At 37.8% G+C, this 18366-nt stretch overlaps 1 protein-coding gene across 1 annotated transcript in view; it reads right to left on the reverse strand.

Moving 5' to 3' along the window:
* Positions 1 to 1145: 1145 nt before the first annotated feature.
* The window catches only part of cnmd (chondromodulin), a 28611-nt gene continuing 11390 nt past the window's right edge, over positions 1146 to 18366 (reverse strand). The window contains exons 5-7 of the mRNA XM_007893456.1: positions 11584 to 11737; positions 8499 to 8737; positions 1146 to 1896 (exon numbers count right to left, since the gene is read on the reverse strand). Coding sequence (XP_007891647.1) covers positions 1675 to 1896; positions 8499 to 8737; positions 11584 to 11737 — 615 coding nt within the window. The 3' untranslated portion in view covers positions 1146 to 1674. The remainder of the gene's footprint in view (positions 1897 to 8498; positions 8738 to 11583; positions 11738 to 18366) is intronic.

The raw sequence follows: 18366 nt of genomic DNA on the forward strand, positions 1-18366 counted from the left end.
CAATTAACTTAACCTTTAATTCTACTACAGATATTTCTGCTTAAATACATCAGTTAATTAAATTTTATCCATATTATTTTTGATTATCTTCTCCTTTTCACTGTCAGTGACCTATTGTCTGACCAGTGTCATCAGGCACCACACCACTAGTGCCAGGCTACAGTGGACAGACAATGAGCATGGGGGAGACCTCACTAACTCATTAAATTATACTCTGGTCTTCAGGAAAAGTACAGGAGGCTCCTGTGTATCTGAGAACTGAGATCTCATAAGTGAGAATTTCCAGTTCAAACCTATTTCCTGTCTCGTTCTCATCACATTGGCACATCAGTGGTATTGGGGCATCATGCCTGAAGCAGTGGTTGAATCAAGACAATATAGATGTATTCAAGAGGAAGCTAGATCTTCACGTGAGGGAAAGGGAACGAGAAAGATATGGAAGGGAGTAAGAAAGGAGTAGAGACTTGTGTGCAGTATAAACACCTGGTTGGGCTGAGTTGCCTGTTTCCATGCTGTACATTCTTTGTAAATCTATTGTACCCTCTTACCATATATATCTCTTCTTTGCTTCTACTGAATGCCCAGCTGTCTCACTCAGCTGTTTCAAACATTGTTGTAGTTATGTAGCCTTAGACTGCTATGTGATTCCTGTTCATGTGGTGCTTTGTTTAATGATTTGAGGTTTTGAAATTTACACTGAATGAATTAGGCTTTGCACTAGATTATAATGTGTTTCTGTTTTAAACATGCATGCCTGTTTCAGTTTTCGCATTTCATTTGGGCTGTGTTTAAGAGTATAAATACATCTGGCTTCTCCAAGGTCTTGTTTGTTCTCTCTGGGCTATGCATCGACTGTGACTGAGTAGGTGAATAGCCAGAGGCCTGCTCGTAGGCTTCTGCTCTGAGCTGACTGTTCAGAGCTGGTTGACAGCAGCCTAGATATGGCTCTGACTTCAAATTGCCCTCCTCCTACAGGGAGCCTCCTGGCTTTCATTCAGTCCCTGTACATGGTAGGTCAACAGAGATCAGAAACTCAATGGAGCAGATGAATCGTTTTTTTTAAAATGCAAAATGAACTAGAGGTGATGGGATTTTTTTAAACCTTTGTATAGAAAAGTGGAAGACAACATGATAATGCACTGCATTGTTTAATAATTAGAGGAAAAGCAGCGTCCAGCTCACAGCTATTCTAATTCCAGAGGCTTGATAGCAGAAGGCAGTTAACAGTCCCAGCCATCTAGTTCTAAGGTATTAATTGGCCTCTTTAATCTTAAGAGTTACATATACACCACCAATGGATCATTTTATCTGTACAACATTGCAAAAAAGATCTAAGCACACATACATGTTGCTGCATGCTTTATTGCACCATTACAAAACTCTGTACAATTTTCTAAACAAGATGAATCATCTCATGCAATTATACTTTTGCCTGAAATGGTCTAGCTTTGCTCATTTTTTTTTATAGTTTGCAACACTTAAACTCAATTAATAATGCATTTCATGGGAACATTTTGTCATTAATGTGAGGTTATAAATGCATTTTGATTTGTATCTCTATCTGAAAACTTCTTTGGCACTAACCATTATTAAATTTATAGCCAACAATTTTTGCCACTGTCCTGCACTTTATTTCAAAACAACGGCCTGGCAATGAAGGGCTTCTGCAGCAGTTTACAACACACCAAGTATGCGTCCTACCCACCAGGTACATGGCATGATCATTGTGCAGGCAACACGGCATCCCCGATAATCATAAGGCCAGGGCATATAACCACCGAGCGGTTCACAGATGCGCTGGCAATGTGTATAACTGCGTCTGCACTCAGCACAGCAGATTCCTTGGTGGTCCAACATGGGGTCAAAGGTCATTCCACCCTCGCCCTGTAAGAGTCGCTAGAGAAGAAAATAATGAAGACATGTAAGTGTCATGTTTTGAAACGTTTTTATCTCTTATCTAATTCATATGTAAAGCAAAGTCCCTCTTTTCAAACAAAATGTTGTTAACCTCGTCATTTTAACTCTGACCAGTTTAGAGAACTGTACCCAGGTTAACAATAATTTTCCTTCTGTAACAAGTCTGTCTTCCTCTGTTGTAACAAAATATACAATCAGTGTACAGTTCCTGACAAAGTTACTGATATGAGCATCCATGTGCTACAAGGTTAACAGGATTTAGTGTAGTGCCACTGAAGCATATTATACAAGTCAAACATATCAAACATGAGTCCAGCCAAAATTACCGTGACATTTTAAAGGAATAATACATTGTTAATATGCATAACTAAGGCCTTTTTAATTTAAGGAATTATTTTCCTTCTTATCCATTAGCATTTTCCCACAGCTGGTTCCATTTTTTCAAACTCTTTATAAATCATAAATTCCTCCTAGGTCTCCATAGGACCCACAGCTGAAAGGGCAGTCAACCAACCCACTGCACAGCCTCTGAGAATGCTGCTCAAACCTCATGATGAGAAGGTGTTTGAGAGCAGCCTAAACAGCTACATTACATTTTATTAGGAGAAAGTGCTTAGATTTTTCTGGAAGCCTTCCACATCAGCACATTGAGCCTCGGAACTTGGTACATTAAGGGAATTGATCCTGTAGCTTACTTGTGCATCTCTTGCCCGAGCTAAATCAAACAAATACAGTTCATAAGGCAGAATGCTGGACTAAATATACAGTAGCTTGAGATAGCCTACAGGCTTCAAGTTTCAATTCCAAAATGGGAATCCAGTTATTGTGAGTGGAGATTTGACAAATAAAAAACACTTAAGCTCTGAATAAATTCAATGCAGCCTAATCTTTGGTATTTCTCACTTCCAGTGCCAAGTTCGTGCAGGAATTCTGATAGGAATCCTGGCAAGAAATATCACGAATCATACCCTAATATGGCAAACCAAATGTAGCTTGCTTGATCTCCAAGTGAAATGCCGTTTTGACCTTCCCTGATTTTCTGTTGTATTTAACTGTTCTCTGTCTGGTGCTTGGCACATTATTTGTTTGTGGCAAGTGCTTTTCAAAATTATAGTTGTATCCTTATATTTGTATTTATAAAGGGATTGTTGGATAATGTTTGAAACACTGCTTGAAATATACTTAATAGATCCAGCAACCTATTGGGTTGAATTAAAAATGTTAACAGTATGCTTAATATGCCAGACTGGGACATTTCTTAATTTTTTTAAAAATTGTTTTGTATTCTTCATACCCACATGAAACAATCATTTAATTTTTTTGAAAAATTTATTCCATTCTGATTTTCTTCCCACGGCTTCTGAAAATTGTGAAAAATATGTAGTTCCAGGAAGCCTCTGGTACCTCCCCGGTCATAATTTTTCATGTATGAGATTAGATAGTGAAGATTAATTGACTTGATAGGCTGCTTGACTAAAGGGGCAGGGCATTGAGCCCATTAAGTCCTCATTCCAATATCTAAAGCACAGTTGGTTTCTCGCCAGAGCCTCTTGATAGCAATAAGAAGTGGGGACAGGAGCTTATGGTTTTCACCCTCGTGGTGTTGTGGATGCTGATGCCAACAGTAATGTTCTTTCCCTTACTAATTATGGCAGCATTTAATGTTGATGAATGTTATGCAAATACAGGTCATGAATATAATGATTTTGAGCCCACTGTCTCTTATGCAATTTTATTACAACTGTAGCGTTTGAATAACAACAAATTATTTATATAGTTAAAAATTAAATGATTGTTTCATGTGGGTATGAAGAATACAAAACAATTTTTAAAAAAATTAAGAAATGTCCCAGTCTGGCATATTAGGCATACTGTTAATATTTTTAATTCAACCCAATAGGTTGCTGGATCTATTAAGTATATTTCACATCCAAAGGACGTCCCCTTATCTTTATTATAAGATAGTTAAAGGTTCTTCAGAAAAAAAATGCCTTCTATTCAATGCTACAAGAAGTGTACTATGCATACTAGCCGCTTAATTCTTTATTTTCCCAACACTGCATTGAAAGCTGTAATGCCCATTCTGCTAGCTTCAGAAGGTAACGATTTACAATGCTGAATGCAGAAGCTCCCTTTATTGTGTTGCTCTCAAAAGATTTGATTGAAAGGTTTATGAAAAGGCATAATCTCTGGTGGCTCTTTAGATCCTCTTCCTACTGAGATCAAGACTGCATTCCATTCAACTGCATATTTGAATCAATCACTGCACCACCAGCTAACAGTGCCTCTATTAGCTGTTCATGAAAAACACCTAAAAAGTCAAGGTCAACAAAGCTGAAGGACATCTGAAGTAAGGTTATGAAATCAAGATGTAAACTAATTTTCTGATGGCCTTAAATATTCTTTGTGTTCATGTGAGTAATTTTGTGAACTTGCGATATCAGACTTTGAAAAACTCCTAGGTAAGCCAACTGAAGCATTAACCTTTGAGCTTTATTATAGAAAGAATGCTAATCAAACATCAGGAATAATATTGCTTCCCTCTGTTAATGCACTTCCTATCTATTCCTAGTCGACCTGGGTTCGATTCCCGGCAGGGTGAAACCTTGGGTAAGTTTCCTTACTCCACACGCCTGATAATAATCCCTCAAGAAAAAAACAATAATAAATTGGTCGGTTCAATCCATGACTGTTGGTGGGACACTGCTGTGCGCAATTGGCTGCCGCATTTCACCCACAAATATACAGTCAATTCACTTTACAGTCTATTCTGTGAAGCGCATTGAGACGTCCAGAAGACTTGAAAAGGCTATATCAAATGCAAGGATTATTATTATTATTATAACCTTAAAATAAAACACTTACATTTCATGTTTGTGCTCCCAGCTTTAACTGTCCATTTTGCAAAGTGGGAACAAGTTTTATTTGCCTTTTTATTGGCAAAGCACATTGTTACAACTGCTAAAACTCATTGCATTTAGAATTTTACAGCTGGCTGTAAGTAGAGGATGCAAACATACTCCTAGAAGGCGTTCTAATACTCTGTGCCATCCAGTCTTTTGTGTTTATGGAAATTTGCAAACTATAAAATTACTAATTTTAATAACAAAACATACAATGTTTCAATCCCTTACACAAAATCTTATTTGTTATAATTAATCCCTTTGTCTGAGACAATGAAATCTCATTCAATTATGAAATTTCTCTATTCTGATTCTGAGGCTAGTGAACACAGTGGGGGGTTGATATATATGAATGTTGAAATTGTCACTAGAAATATTTCTGAAAAGAAATCACACCAGTGGAATACAAAGACTGTGGTATATTAAATTCTGGATTCATTTTTCAAATGGTGCTGGTGCTGTAAACAATATAAGGATTTCAGATATCATCCTATGGCAATGATCACTAAATTTAATGCAGGCATTTGTGCGACTAAGGGAGTAATCCAGCAAACATTAGTAAATTTACTGATCTTGGTGGCCCTGCACATCTGATTCTCTGGTGGTCAGTACATTTTGTGACCTTAGTCATTTGAATTTATGATGGCAAAATTTCATCATATGCTCAGACCAGTAAGGCTAGTAAAATACTGATAGTCAGAGACGTACCCTATAAGAATCCTGCAGCCTGTGCTGTGTACCTTATGATAGTTACGATTATTGAGGTTTTATATAAAATGTGTCTTAATGGATTGATTAGGTCTATTTTTTCCTTAACTTTACAAATTTGATTTTGTCCACCATTGCTTTTCTCCACCAAGTTTCTATCTTCTCTCCTCTCATAAAGGACTCCTTGATGCTGGCTCAACTTCAAGACTGTGATCAATAGATATCTGTTAGGTAAAGGTATCAAGGGATATGGAAAAAATAATTATAATAATCCTTGCATTTGATATACTGCCTTATTATGTCGTCAAGGTGTCTCAATGCGCTTCACAGGATATTACTGTAAAGTTGATTGACTGTGTATTTTGTGGGAAAAACGTAGAATCCATTTTATGCACAGTAATGTCCCACAAACAGCTCTGGAATGAGCGACCAATTTTGTTTTTAATTTGGGGTGATTGTTGGCCAGGACACTACAAAAAACTCCCTTCTCTTTTCAAATAGTGCCATGGGATCTTTAACGTCCATGTGAACAGGCAGACGGGTGTGTCATCTAAGGCTATGTGATTCCATTATGGTGCTTGACCTCACAACCTTCTGACTCAGAGGCGAGAGTCCTGCCAGGGAGCCAGGCTGAAAAACAATGGATTTTAGGTACAGATCAGCCATAATCTAATAGAATGGTGGAATAAGTTTGCGGGGCTGAATGGACTACTTCTGTTCCTATGTGATAAAATGCAATGAGAATCAGTCATTCTCCAGTACCTTTCATAAGTATCCATTTGTCATCAGTGAGCTTTAATGGTGAATAGTGATAAGCTATTTGACTTCATGGAATATCACCTTTTCTGTTCTCATATGTTGCCCCCAAAATGCACCTTCTAGGAAAAGTTGTGCACTGTGATTCTAAGCAAGAACCCAGGCTGATTTTCCCCTCCTTGACTTATGGGAGTGAGAGACACCAAGGTCAATTATATTGTTCGTATTGCTAACTCATCAAAAATCCAGGATTCAAACATTATGATTTGTGTGACAACACTTGTGGTGCATGAAACCCACTATGTCATTGGAGGATGATCTCACCCATGTTATTAGGGTATAGTTATTTTTAGATCCTCATTGTTCACCATTGAACAGCAAGCGGTAGGGTTCAGGTTACTCATGTTTTTCCTAATCAGAAAAACTTTCTTTAGGTGTCTTCAAGATCAAAGATCCATGTGCTACATAACATTTATGGATGTTAGCAGGGATTTTACGTTGATTGTCACTTGTACAGATCTCAATCCCTCTCTGAGTGATTTGGTATTTTCAATTTCAATGATAATTTCTGTACCTTCCTACTATTTACTCTGTCATTCTGAAGTGTGTTGCATTAGTGAATGACAAAAAAACATTATAACAGATTGTAAACAGCATGTTCTGAGCTGTTGTTTTCCATCGGGCTTTTGAATTGTTTTGTCACTCAGTTCCTCTTGTGATGTTTCCTTTGTTCCTCTTCTCTTTTGCTTCAGTAGTTTTTGTTCTGTGATGTTCTGTAAGCTCTTTGGTGATTTAAGAAATTCTCTAGTTCCACGAAACGCAGCCTGATGCAAAGGGAATACTAATAGTCTTTTTTTTGTTTCTAATACTTTGAAAGATTGGCTCATTTATAATTGGTTCCTATTCTTATTTTGTTTTTCTGTTACACTCGTGGGGAATTTTCTAATGATTTAGTTTAGTTCATTGGGGCAGATGTTATTTCTCTTCTTCCTTCAGGACCTTGGTCATTAAATCATTCAGAGAGAAGCATTATTCTATGTTTTCCTCTGAGTGTTTATTTCTACAAAGCAAGGCATCTATGTTCTCATTTGTAAACATTTGATGCCTTTGTGCCTTGACAGGTGGATATTTGATTACCATTTCATCATTATCATCTTCACAGCTATCCTTTCAGAGAAGGTCTTGCAGATTTTCTATAATTATACATTATAGGTCAGATTCAGGTAGCTGATTGTCAATTTGCACATTAGTATGCCTATCAAAATCATTAGTTTTCTTGTGGTGTGGAGGAGAATATAGCTTAGCTCTCATTATAATGATTTTAGTTATTTATAGTATTCTGATCAGAAGCGAGTACACTGGTTGTCTTGTTTTTTTGCAGACAGAATAGAGGTAACATACGATGCTTTGAAAATACAAAGGACCATTGATGTTAGCACAACCTAATATCTCCAGTTTTAATGCTTTGCAGCATTTAATAAACTACTGTTGTTCCTTAATATGTTGATAACCAAAATATACCAAGACATTGGATCATTTGACTTAAGCAACCTATTAAAATAATGCTGGGTGATTTTGAATTGGTTTATTTGGAAATTTGTCTTATAGACCGCAGGGAATTAAAAAGTACTATGCTTGTGCAAAAAAAACCTGAAGCTGCAAATCAATGAGAGCTAGCAATATCGTCTAAGTTGTAAATTGATTCAAATCGGGAAAATTCAAAGTATCCAACAAATCTCATCCAACATGAACAGTGCTTTTGTTTATGTTCCTACGGTATATAATACGCTGGATTCTAACCATCTGAGAACTTAGGTTATCACACTAATGTAGCAAAGTACAACAACAACAACAATAAATTTGTAAAACGCCTTTCCCGTTGAGAGGATGTTCCAAGGTGCTGAGTGATGTGCTTCCCTCCCCAATTGTTTTTGAAAGACGTGTGGTACTCAAACTTCTGTCAGATGTGTCTGACATGATGAAACCTCTATAGGGATAAATTGGAAGTGTTGCAGCCTTCCAATTTTATTAATAATTGTGTTCTTAAAATGTTTCAAAAATGTAATTAAGCTAAGCATCATCATGACCTACAATTTAAATTAAACTTGAAATCAATTATTTGACATGAATTTTAAATTTTGTCCAGGTTCCACTGCTTGACGAAAAGTATATAAACTTACTGAATGGCTATATGAAAGATAAATTAATACTCACATGATACGGGTTTTCTGCGTTAAATGCAGATGGACTGCCCTCCTCTTCTGGAGCAGTTACGGTTCCTTCGGGTTTTGCCTCCTCAGGTTGAATGTCTGTTACTTCAACATCGACCTCTTCAGGTGCTCCCTCAATCTGATCGTATTCATCAACTACAGCCGGTCTGAAATCACCGTCGTAATGGGGGTCAAGCAACTGACGCCTCTCACGTGCCACTGATCGTTTCTTCCTTTGTTCTTCTGCAAAAAGAGCATTGCAAATTTATTTTTGAGCTTCAATTGTTTCAATGCTACGAAAAATATTCTTGATCTCTGAGAACGGGATCTGAATCCAGAACAAACTGATGGGCTGAAGATTTCCTATCTCCACTGATTGTAAGACCATACATAATGTGAGTTTGGACAGTTCCTAGTGGCACAGTCCACAACCGTAAAACTACCCAGAAGTTGAACAAAACACTAATATTGGCAACTCATTCAAAAAAGCCCTATGAATGAATGCCGGATGTGTGAAATGGAAGAATTCACATGGGAGTGCAGTGCTCTTCTGAAACAAAATAAATCTTAAATGACAGTGCTCAATCATAGCAGCCAGGATCTATTTGTCATACACATTGGGGATTCTGTTTCCCTCAAAATCTGAGACAGCTAATACAGGCATACACACATGGGTCGCTGCACATGGCGTGGTCCCAGAGTAATCAATGGAAATATATGTGAATAAAAATTAGGCTGCACATATTGGGGGAGAAAATGCAGTATATTCTGTCTGGATCTGTAAGTTTAAAAACTCTAAGTCACAAATAGAGATTCCTGATGGATCTGTAGCTATTACCCTTGTTGTCTTGGCTTATGCAGGTAGATAGCTAGAAGACATTTTTATTGCATGTCGAGAGGGTTTGATATTTTCATGCTTATTGATGGTTGAAGCATTGTGATGGCTCCAGCACAAGGTTAGATCTCGACCAAGAGAGAATGGGATTCAATCGCTATAGCCTAATTTATCTTTGTATGGGTGTAAGTTCAGCGTGTAAATAATAGCATAACTACAAATATCAAAGGGTTTTGGAAAGGGCAGGTAAATGGGGTTAAAACACATAACACTTTCAGAGAGCCAGCAGAGGCACGATGGGCTGAATAGCCTCCTTCTGTGCTGTAAATTTCTATTGTCTTTATCCATTTCTGTTGGCAGAAAGTAAAGTCAGCTACATTTGTCTGGTCTGTAACATTTCCAAACACCGATATTCCTCACTTGATTAAATCACTATATAAGTATATATATCGAGGAATAGCATTCTTTTTGAAAACTTCTTTAATCTTCATGTAATGTTCATTTATCTTTGAGAAATGCGGTAGCATTTCTGGAGCAAATGTCAAAAATGGGATAAGATTGATAGTTTATTCTCAGAATCTCATACCTCTAGCTTTAAACTCTACAGCTTAATTTGCATTGCACAAAAACTTCCGCCGACATGGACTTTTGGTTTTAGGTTGAATCTGTTTTAGTCCCCAGTTTATACTGTCAAAAAACAGTAGGGAAGCAATTTTCTGAATTTACACTTGTGACAACAGTTTTTGCATCAGCCTTTATGCCAGTGTTCTAACAACATCAGTGTCAAACTGGTATAAATCATGCATCACAAATCATGCTTCATTCACAGGGAAATCACAGTTTCACAGGGAAACTTGCAATAGAAATCATTTTTTGTTGCAGATGAAAAAAGGTCTATATTTGAAAGCAGGGTCAAAGTACTCAATCTCTGAAAATACTGAGAATAGGTCTTTCCTGTCACTGTCATTCTAAAGAAGCATTAAGTGGCATCAAGGTTTCATCCGGACATGGTGCAGTTTCCTTCAAAGAACCATTCAATGTAAGCCAATTGGAATTAAATTATTGTACAAGTCCGTCTTTTTTTACTGTGACTGATAACTCTAGTGCAAGGACTCTGATTAAATTGTAAAATTAGTGGAAAGAGGACACTTCTATCAAGCTGAGGTCATATTTAATAAAATATATTACATGTATAGATGTAAATGACCTCATATAATAACGTAGGAACTCAATTTAAAGTTTTTCAAGAGTGAAAATAAAACGTACATATAGAAAGTAGATTTGTTTTTGGAGAAGAAAAATGATAATCAGCAACGTGATAAAGAAAATGTCAGTAAAAGGGAATTAATTGTGGTTCTACAATAGGGTTAAGTCAAGTTGTTTTTCAGACAAAATGGTTTGGATTACTAGAACATTTATAGTTTGTTTTATATAACAAAAGAGAATTGTCCTGCTCCAAGTAGAAAGTTTGTTGCTGTGGGCTAAAGGTTATTCGGTTTCTTTCAAATCATTTAATGAATTTTCCCATGTAAATTTATAAATAATTATAATGTGCATTATTAAATTTTACATTTATTGTATCACGGTTATCAATTTAATATTGAAAGGAGAAATTAAAACTTAGCCAATGCTCCAGTTCTCAGGACTCACTGTTAATTGCTAAGGGAAGAATTAGCAGCTAACCTATAGCTGAAAGTTTCCAGGTATCCATCTGTCTGTCAAACCTGAATATGGCAGCCATTATAGAATCCCACTATAAAGACGTGGTGAAAAGATTTCCTTTTTGAGTCATCAACTTTTGTTGGATCCTATCCAGGGTTGCCAATTCTGGTTAGACATTCCTCTGGGGGGAATGGTTGCTATCGTCATGTGAGAGAGATTAACTTTACGGATGCATCATAAAGTGAGACAATAATGACTTTACAGTCGCGTCATAAGTGTTGCAAAGTCCCTATAATGTCCCTAAATTCCAAGAATTCCCTATGATTTTTCTCCTGGGTAATTCACAAAGATTCTAGGACAATCTAAGAGGGTTGGAACCCAAATCCCATCATACCTTTTTCTCATGTTCCCTTGGCATAACTGATAATATTGTTCTGTTATTTATTTCCTGTAATGTACCTTGTATATCACTGTAAAGGTCCGTGTTATGATCATATGTTTAAAGAACCAACATTTTGGACTGAAACAAACCCTGCACTGGTATGTTAGCAGATCTGCGACAGCAGATGGTGCTTGTTGCTTCACTGGTTACCTTTTGTGTATGTTGGACGAAGCCAGTAAATAGGGAGATCACTGCACAACTCCAAAATCTTGGGGCTCAAGAAGCTGTGGTCTTTAACTGGTTGTTCTGCTGCCACCCAAATAAGAGACTCTTCCTCAAACTTTGCAGGCATGATTTCATCTTCCTAAAGAGGGCAACATCAAAGGTGTCACATTTTGTCTATTGACTGTAAATGCGAATACGGGTTATCAAAAGAATAGCTATTTGAATGAGGAAGACAGCTGGCACCTGTAAAACTTTACCTGGCCTGAGTCAGCACTTCTAACAGAAGATGAGTATTTAAAAAAAGGGCAACATTCTTCCATTCATTTACACTACTCATAATTCTATTATTAATATCTTATTTGTGGAGTCCTGTGGTTCAGTGGTTAGAGCACTCAACAACAATAACAACAAAATTACACTTATAGAGCGCCTTTCACGTCGGGAGGATGTCCCAAAGTGCTGAACATGGGGAGGGGTGGTTTAGGGGTGAGGGAAGGCAGAGAGGTGGGAGGGAGACCAAAGGCACGGTCGAAGAGAAGGGTCTTGAGACTGGCCTTGAAGGAGGCAAAAGAGGAAGCGAAGCGAAGGGACCGTGAGATGGAGTTTCAGAGTGTGGGGGCAGAGAGCCTGAAAGCCCGGCCACCGATGGTAGGGCGGATCGGGCGGGAGACATGGAGCAGACCAGAACCTGATGAATGGAGACAGCGGGCAGGTTGGTAGGGAGTCAGCAGGTCAGAGAGGTAGGAGGGGGCAAGGCCATGGATGGCCTTAAAGGTGAGGACGAGGATCTTGAACACGCAAGCGAGATACCCGAGTTCGATACCTGGCAGGGCAAAATGTTGGGCACGTTTCCTTTGTTTACCTAGCAATAAGTAGGAACAAAATGCAAAATATTGCAAATGCTGGAAATCTGAAACAAAAACAGAAGTCTCTGGGAACTCTGAGCAGATCAGGCAGCATCTATGGAGAAAGGAAAGTGAGTCAACATTTCGGGTCCATGACCCCTCATTAGAACTGGGGCATGTTGAGATGGAGAGGCTTTTAAGGGCTAACAGAGAGGAGGAAGGCAGGGCAAGGAAGACAAAGGAGAAAATGGGGAGAGGACAGGGGATGATGGGTTAAAGAGGTGTTAATGATGCAAAACAAAGGGGGAGTGCAACAAAATAAGTATATCAGAGAGAAAAGTTGTATCTGGGACCCAGGTGATGAGGTAATGGTCACAGAAGAGGGGGAGGGGGACGGTGAGCTGTTATGGTCTGAATTTGTTGAAATCAATACTGAGGCCAGAGGGCTGCAAGGTCCCTAGCAGATAAATAAGGTGCTGTTCCTCGAGCTTGCGCTGTGGCTCATTGGAACAGCGGTAGGAGACCATGGATGGAGAGGTCAGAGTGCGAGTGGGAGGGAGAGTTGAAGTGGCAAGAAACTGGAAGCTAAGGGTTGAACTTGCGGACAGAATGGACGTATTTGGCAAATCGGTCACCCAATCTGCGTTTCGACTCCCCAATGTAGAGGAGTCCACATCGTAAGCAGCGGATACAGTAAACTATATTGATGGTAGTACACATAACTTGTCTGTGTTTGGGGCCCTGGACAGTGGTGTGGGAAGAGGTGAAAGAGCAGGTATTGCATCTCCTGCGCTGGTATGGGAAGGTGCTGGGGGGAGGAGAGCAACTATTGGCAGGAAGTAGTAACCTGGTTGTTAGTCGATTGGCGGATCGCTTTTCCAGGGGTAATAACTCCTTCAAAAAATAATAATAATAAATTGGTCACTCAATCCACGACTGTTTGTGGGACACTGCTGTGTGCAATTGGCTGCCACGCTTTTCCCACAAAAACATACAGTCAATTCACTTTACAATATATTCTATGAAGCGCTTTGAGATGTCTCGAAGACTTGGTAAGGCGCTATACCAAATGCATGAATTATTATTATTTATGTCTTGTATTTTTAAAACATGTCCTGTTTGTTTACAATTAAAAATGCAGTTTGCAAAAACACAATGATTTATGTAATGTCTCACATCAGCAACTTTACACAGCAAGACAGATACAACAAACACAAACAATGATCGATCTTTCAGCTCAAATTGGTAACTGGTTTACTAGACCTAAATACTGGGCTGTTTTTCTTTTTTCCCTCTTAAGATGACACTTCCAGAAATAGCTAGACTACATCGATGATACCACATGATGGTGCTGTTGGCACAAGGCTGAGATCTGCATGGCTTAACTGGTGAATGTGACTATCCTGGCACTATCATCAAACTCTGTTGTGCATCAAAGACAGGTTCATACTGAAGTTGCTGCACATATCATTCTCGCTCACTTACATAAGGGCACAGCTATTGTGCAGAAAAGATAAAGTTCCACCTTTTGTTAACCCATTTCTTCAAGAAAAATTCTTTAATCTAATTGATTGATGAGAGATTTCTGAATGTTCCCCTCAGGCATCTCTGGAAAGGGAGTCGATGGAACATCTTGTGAAAAGGGCACCTTGCGTTGCTTAGACAGGCATATAAATATGTCTTGTCTTGCTTAAAGGTCTTATATTAATTCCCAGAAGTAAGATGCCAGCTGTTGGTACTTTATGCAATCCTATGCAATGAAAAGTTTAAGTAAAGAAATATTAATTCAGTTTCACTTGCGTAACTGGATTTCGTATATGGAGTGAATCTTTACTGTTTTTGAGTGTAAACTATTACATTACATTCATGTATAAAATATAGGCTGTGCCAGTATTTGTTAATTCTACAATATAAGTAGATTAATTTGTTTAGTCATAATTTTTGAAAACGTCAAATTAGGTCTTAACAGCGCAGAAGATTGATGTTCATTACAGTAACATTTTCAAATACACAACAAAATTATTATTCATTTTGCTGTAAAGTGGGTATAAATGATCACAGACTCGCATTTTTTCTGTTTTCCTTCTTACACCCTGGAGGTGAGAAGATTGAGAGGGGATGTGATACAGGGGTATAAAATTGTGAAGGTGTTGGATAAGATGAATAAATAGGCTGTTTCCAATTGTTAGTGAGTCCATAACAGGAACAAAAATATAAGATAGCCACTAAGAGATCTAAAACAAAGTTTAAAAGGAACATGTTTTACAATTGATGCTGGTTAAAATGCAGAATTTACTGACAAACCCTTGGTTGAAACAGAAAACACCAATGCATTTAAGAGGAAACTCAATGGATACATGAGGGAAAAGGGAAGAAAGGGGTATAAAAGGAGAGTTTTAGGATGTGTAGACACTCAGACTAATTGAGTCTAAGGGCCTGTTTTGGTGCTGTGGATTCTATGTAATTCTATCTACTATTGATAAATGATTATAAAATGCAATGTCAAATTGTGGGATCCAAGCTTATACAATTTACTCCTATTTCTTAAAATCTCTATAGATAGTGGAATGATTTATAAACAAGTATTTCATACCAATATGTATTTTTAGAATACTATATAATACATATAGGGGACACTTTATTCTAATGTTTTGAATTATATTTATGGTAATATTTGATATTAAATATTTTGGTTGCAAAAAGAGATTTGCTCATGCCATGGCAATCAAGCTGCATTTGTTGATCAGGACAGCAAATGTACTGTTTTCCTGTTAATGTTGTCAAATTTAAGAGAGTTAGATAAAGTCAATGCTTGTTGCTGGAAACTCTGTTATGGAACTGAATTGTGAGTGCAGTTTCATAATTTCCACTGTCAGGATATTTGAAGGATAATGTCCAAGAAAGACTTAATTTCATAGAAATGGCTATCAGGTTTACCTAATCTTGAACACCTCAGATTTAAAATTACATTTACCTGCATTTTACCATTTTACTTAAGAATGTTCCAGCAACAAGCATTGGAAACAAAAATTGACAGGTAAAACGGTAAACGAGCAATAGGAGGCTTTCAAGGAGGAGATAGTTTGGGGACAGACCAAACACATTCCTATGAGGGGGAAAGGTAGGGCATCCAAAGCTAGAGCTCTCTGGATGACTAAGGAAATTGGGATTAAAATGAAGCAGAAAAAGGAGGCTTATGATGAACATCAGGTTCAAAATATATTAGAGAATCGAGTAGAATACAGAAAGTGCAGAGGAGAACTGAAAAACAAAATAAGAGGGGCAAAAAGAGTCTATGAGAAAAGATTAGCGGGTAAGATAAAAGGGAACACTAAAGTCTTCTTTAAACATATAAAGAGTAAAAGGATCATCAAAAGAAGGGTGGGGCTGATTAGGGACCAAAAAGGAAAACTTCTTGTGGAGGCAGAGGGCATGGCCGAGGCACTGAATGAATACTTTGCATCTGTCTTCACAAAAGAGAATGCTGCCAATGTCACAGTAAAAGAGGAGGGGGTAGAAAAATTGGATAGGATAAAAAGATAGAGAGGTGGTATTGAAAAGGTTAGCAGGACTCGAAGTAGAAAAGTTACCCAGGTCTGGATGGGATTCCTCCTAGATTGCTGAGGTAAGTTGGGGTGGAAATGACAAAGACTCTGGCCACAATCTTCCAATCCTCCTTGGGTATGGGAGAAGTGCCTGGGGACTGGAAGGTTGCAAATGTTACACGTCTGTTCAAAAAAGGGGACAGGAATAAACCTGGTAACTATGGGCCATTCAGTCTAACATCAATGGTGGGGAGACTTCTAGAGACCATAATTGGGTACAAAATTTGTTTTCAATTGGAAAAACATAAGTTAATTAATAAAAGTCAACACGGATTTGTTAAAGGCAAACCGTGTCTGACATACTTAATTAAGTTCTTTGATGAAATAACAGAGAGGATTGATGAAAGTAGTGCAGTTGATGTAGTCTTTATGGACTTTCAGAAGGTGTTTGATAAGATGCCATGTAATAGATTAGTTAGCAGAATTAAAGCCCATGGGATAAAAGAGACAGTGGCAGCATTATTATAATTATATTTCTGGGCACCACACTTTAGGAAGGATATCAAGGCCTTGGAGAGGTTGCAGAGGAGATTTATCAGAATGGTACCAGGGATGAGGGACTTTAGTTTTGTGGAGAGATGAGAGAAGCTGGGATTGTTCTCCTTAGAACAGAGAAGATTAAGAGGAGATTTAATAGAAGTATTAAAAATTATGAGGGGTTTGATAGAGTATAGTAGAAGGAACTGTTTTCACTGGCATTCCCCATGTTACCTGTCAGTAACCCGGGTACATATATTTAAGAAAATTGGCAGAGGGGAGATGAGGAGAAAATATTTTGCAGAGAGTTGTTTCATTCTGGAATTCACTGATGGAAACAGATTCAATAACAACTTTCGAAAGGCAATGGGATAGGTACTTGAAAAGGAAAAAATTGCAAGGATATGGAGAAAGAGCAGGGGTGTGGGACTAATTGAGTAGCTCTTCCAAAAAGCCAGGACAGACACAATGGGCCGAATGGCATCCTTCTAAGCTGTAATATTCTATGCTTCTAAGAAAAATAGGGTTTACCATGATTTTAAACCAAGAGGTAAACTGTTTCTCTTAAGTATGATGCTGAATTGTTCTCCCCCTGTGAATTTAGGATAGGTGAATAATATTTTGATGGTGTTTCATTGATCATGAGTGATATATTTTTTCCTGAAGAGAATAAGTCCAACCACAAGAAGGAAACCTATTAGGGCTGCATATATCATGCACTATATAAGGGAAACTAATACCCCTTAAGAAAATGTCTTCATGGTTACAGTATTGCTATTCTTCTTGTTGATAAATGTGTCCTGGGTAATGTTCTGCAAGCTTGAATTGATTTTGTTACAGTTAAAATTTCTAACTTTTCAGTATTTAACTTTCTGCTCTTTGCATTTGATATTGCACCTTTCACGTCAGGAAGATGTCTCAAAACACTGCCCAAGATTTGTTGTAAAGTGTAGTGACTATCCCACAAACAGCTATAAAATTAATCACTTTTTTTAATCTTATCTTGGGAATTGTAGGCCAGGACACTGGAAGAAACTCTCTTCTCTTTCCAAGAAGTACCCTGGGATGCTTCACATTCACCCGAACAGACAGATTTAAAGTCTTATCCAAAGAATGGCACCTCTGACAACGCACTGGAGTGTCAGTCTAGACTATATGAGTTCAAAGTCCCAACATGAAGCTTGAATAGAGAGATTTACTCTATTAACGTAGCATTTCAGAAATTGTCAATATCTAGAATTTCTATGAAGAAGGCCAGTAGACCTATTTGATCTCCTGTACACAGAATGTCCACCCGATTGTTTTCCCATCACAGCATCAAGCTGGTATGTAAATTAGTTACAAAATCTCATGGTCTCCTACTCTGTGGTTAGTTTGATACAATTTCACTGCACCAAATTTTGCATCTCTCAATAAGATAGTGTACATTCTGGCAACAGCTACGGTCTGCAGGTGCTGATTTTTGGAAAATTATTTGGCAGACTTGTCCCCCTTTCCCTCAGGCCATGCTATTCATGCTGTGGAATGCCATTAACTCTCCTGAGTCGATTCTTTTGAAAGGTAAAGGTATTTTCAAGAGATGCTGAAGTACTTTTTCTTGCAACTGATTGCTGTCAAAGCAGTATTAAGTTATTAGATTGAAAGCTGTAGTCTGATTATAGTCTATGTGCTAGACTGCAGTCAGAATACAAGTTGCAGAACTGACAGGCTTCAGTGAAGCATAGATGAAATCAACTTACATGACAATTCTGAGGTAAACTGTCTCGTATTAAATAGCAATATTGAAGTATTTTGAATTCATTTTGCTTCTGAGTCACTGATTAAATGACTGCAATATTAAA

The sequence above is a fragment of the Callorhinchus milii genome, unplaced genomic scaffold (genome assembly GCF_018977255.1).
Source record: "Callorhinchus milii isolate IMCB2004 unplaced genomic scaffold, IMCB_Cmil_1.0 Scaffold4, whole genome shotgun sequence".
In the NCBI taxonomy this organism is placed as follows: Eukaryota; Metazoa; Chordata; class Chondrichthyes; order Chimaeriformes; family Callorhinchidae; genus Callorhinchus; species Callorhinchus milii.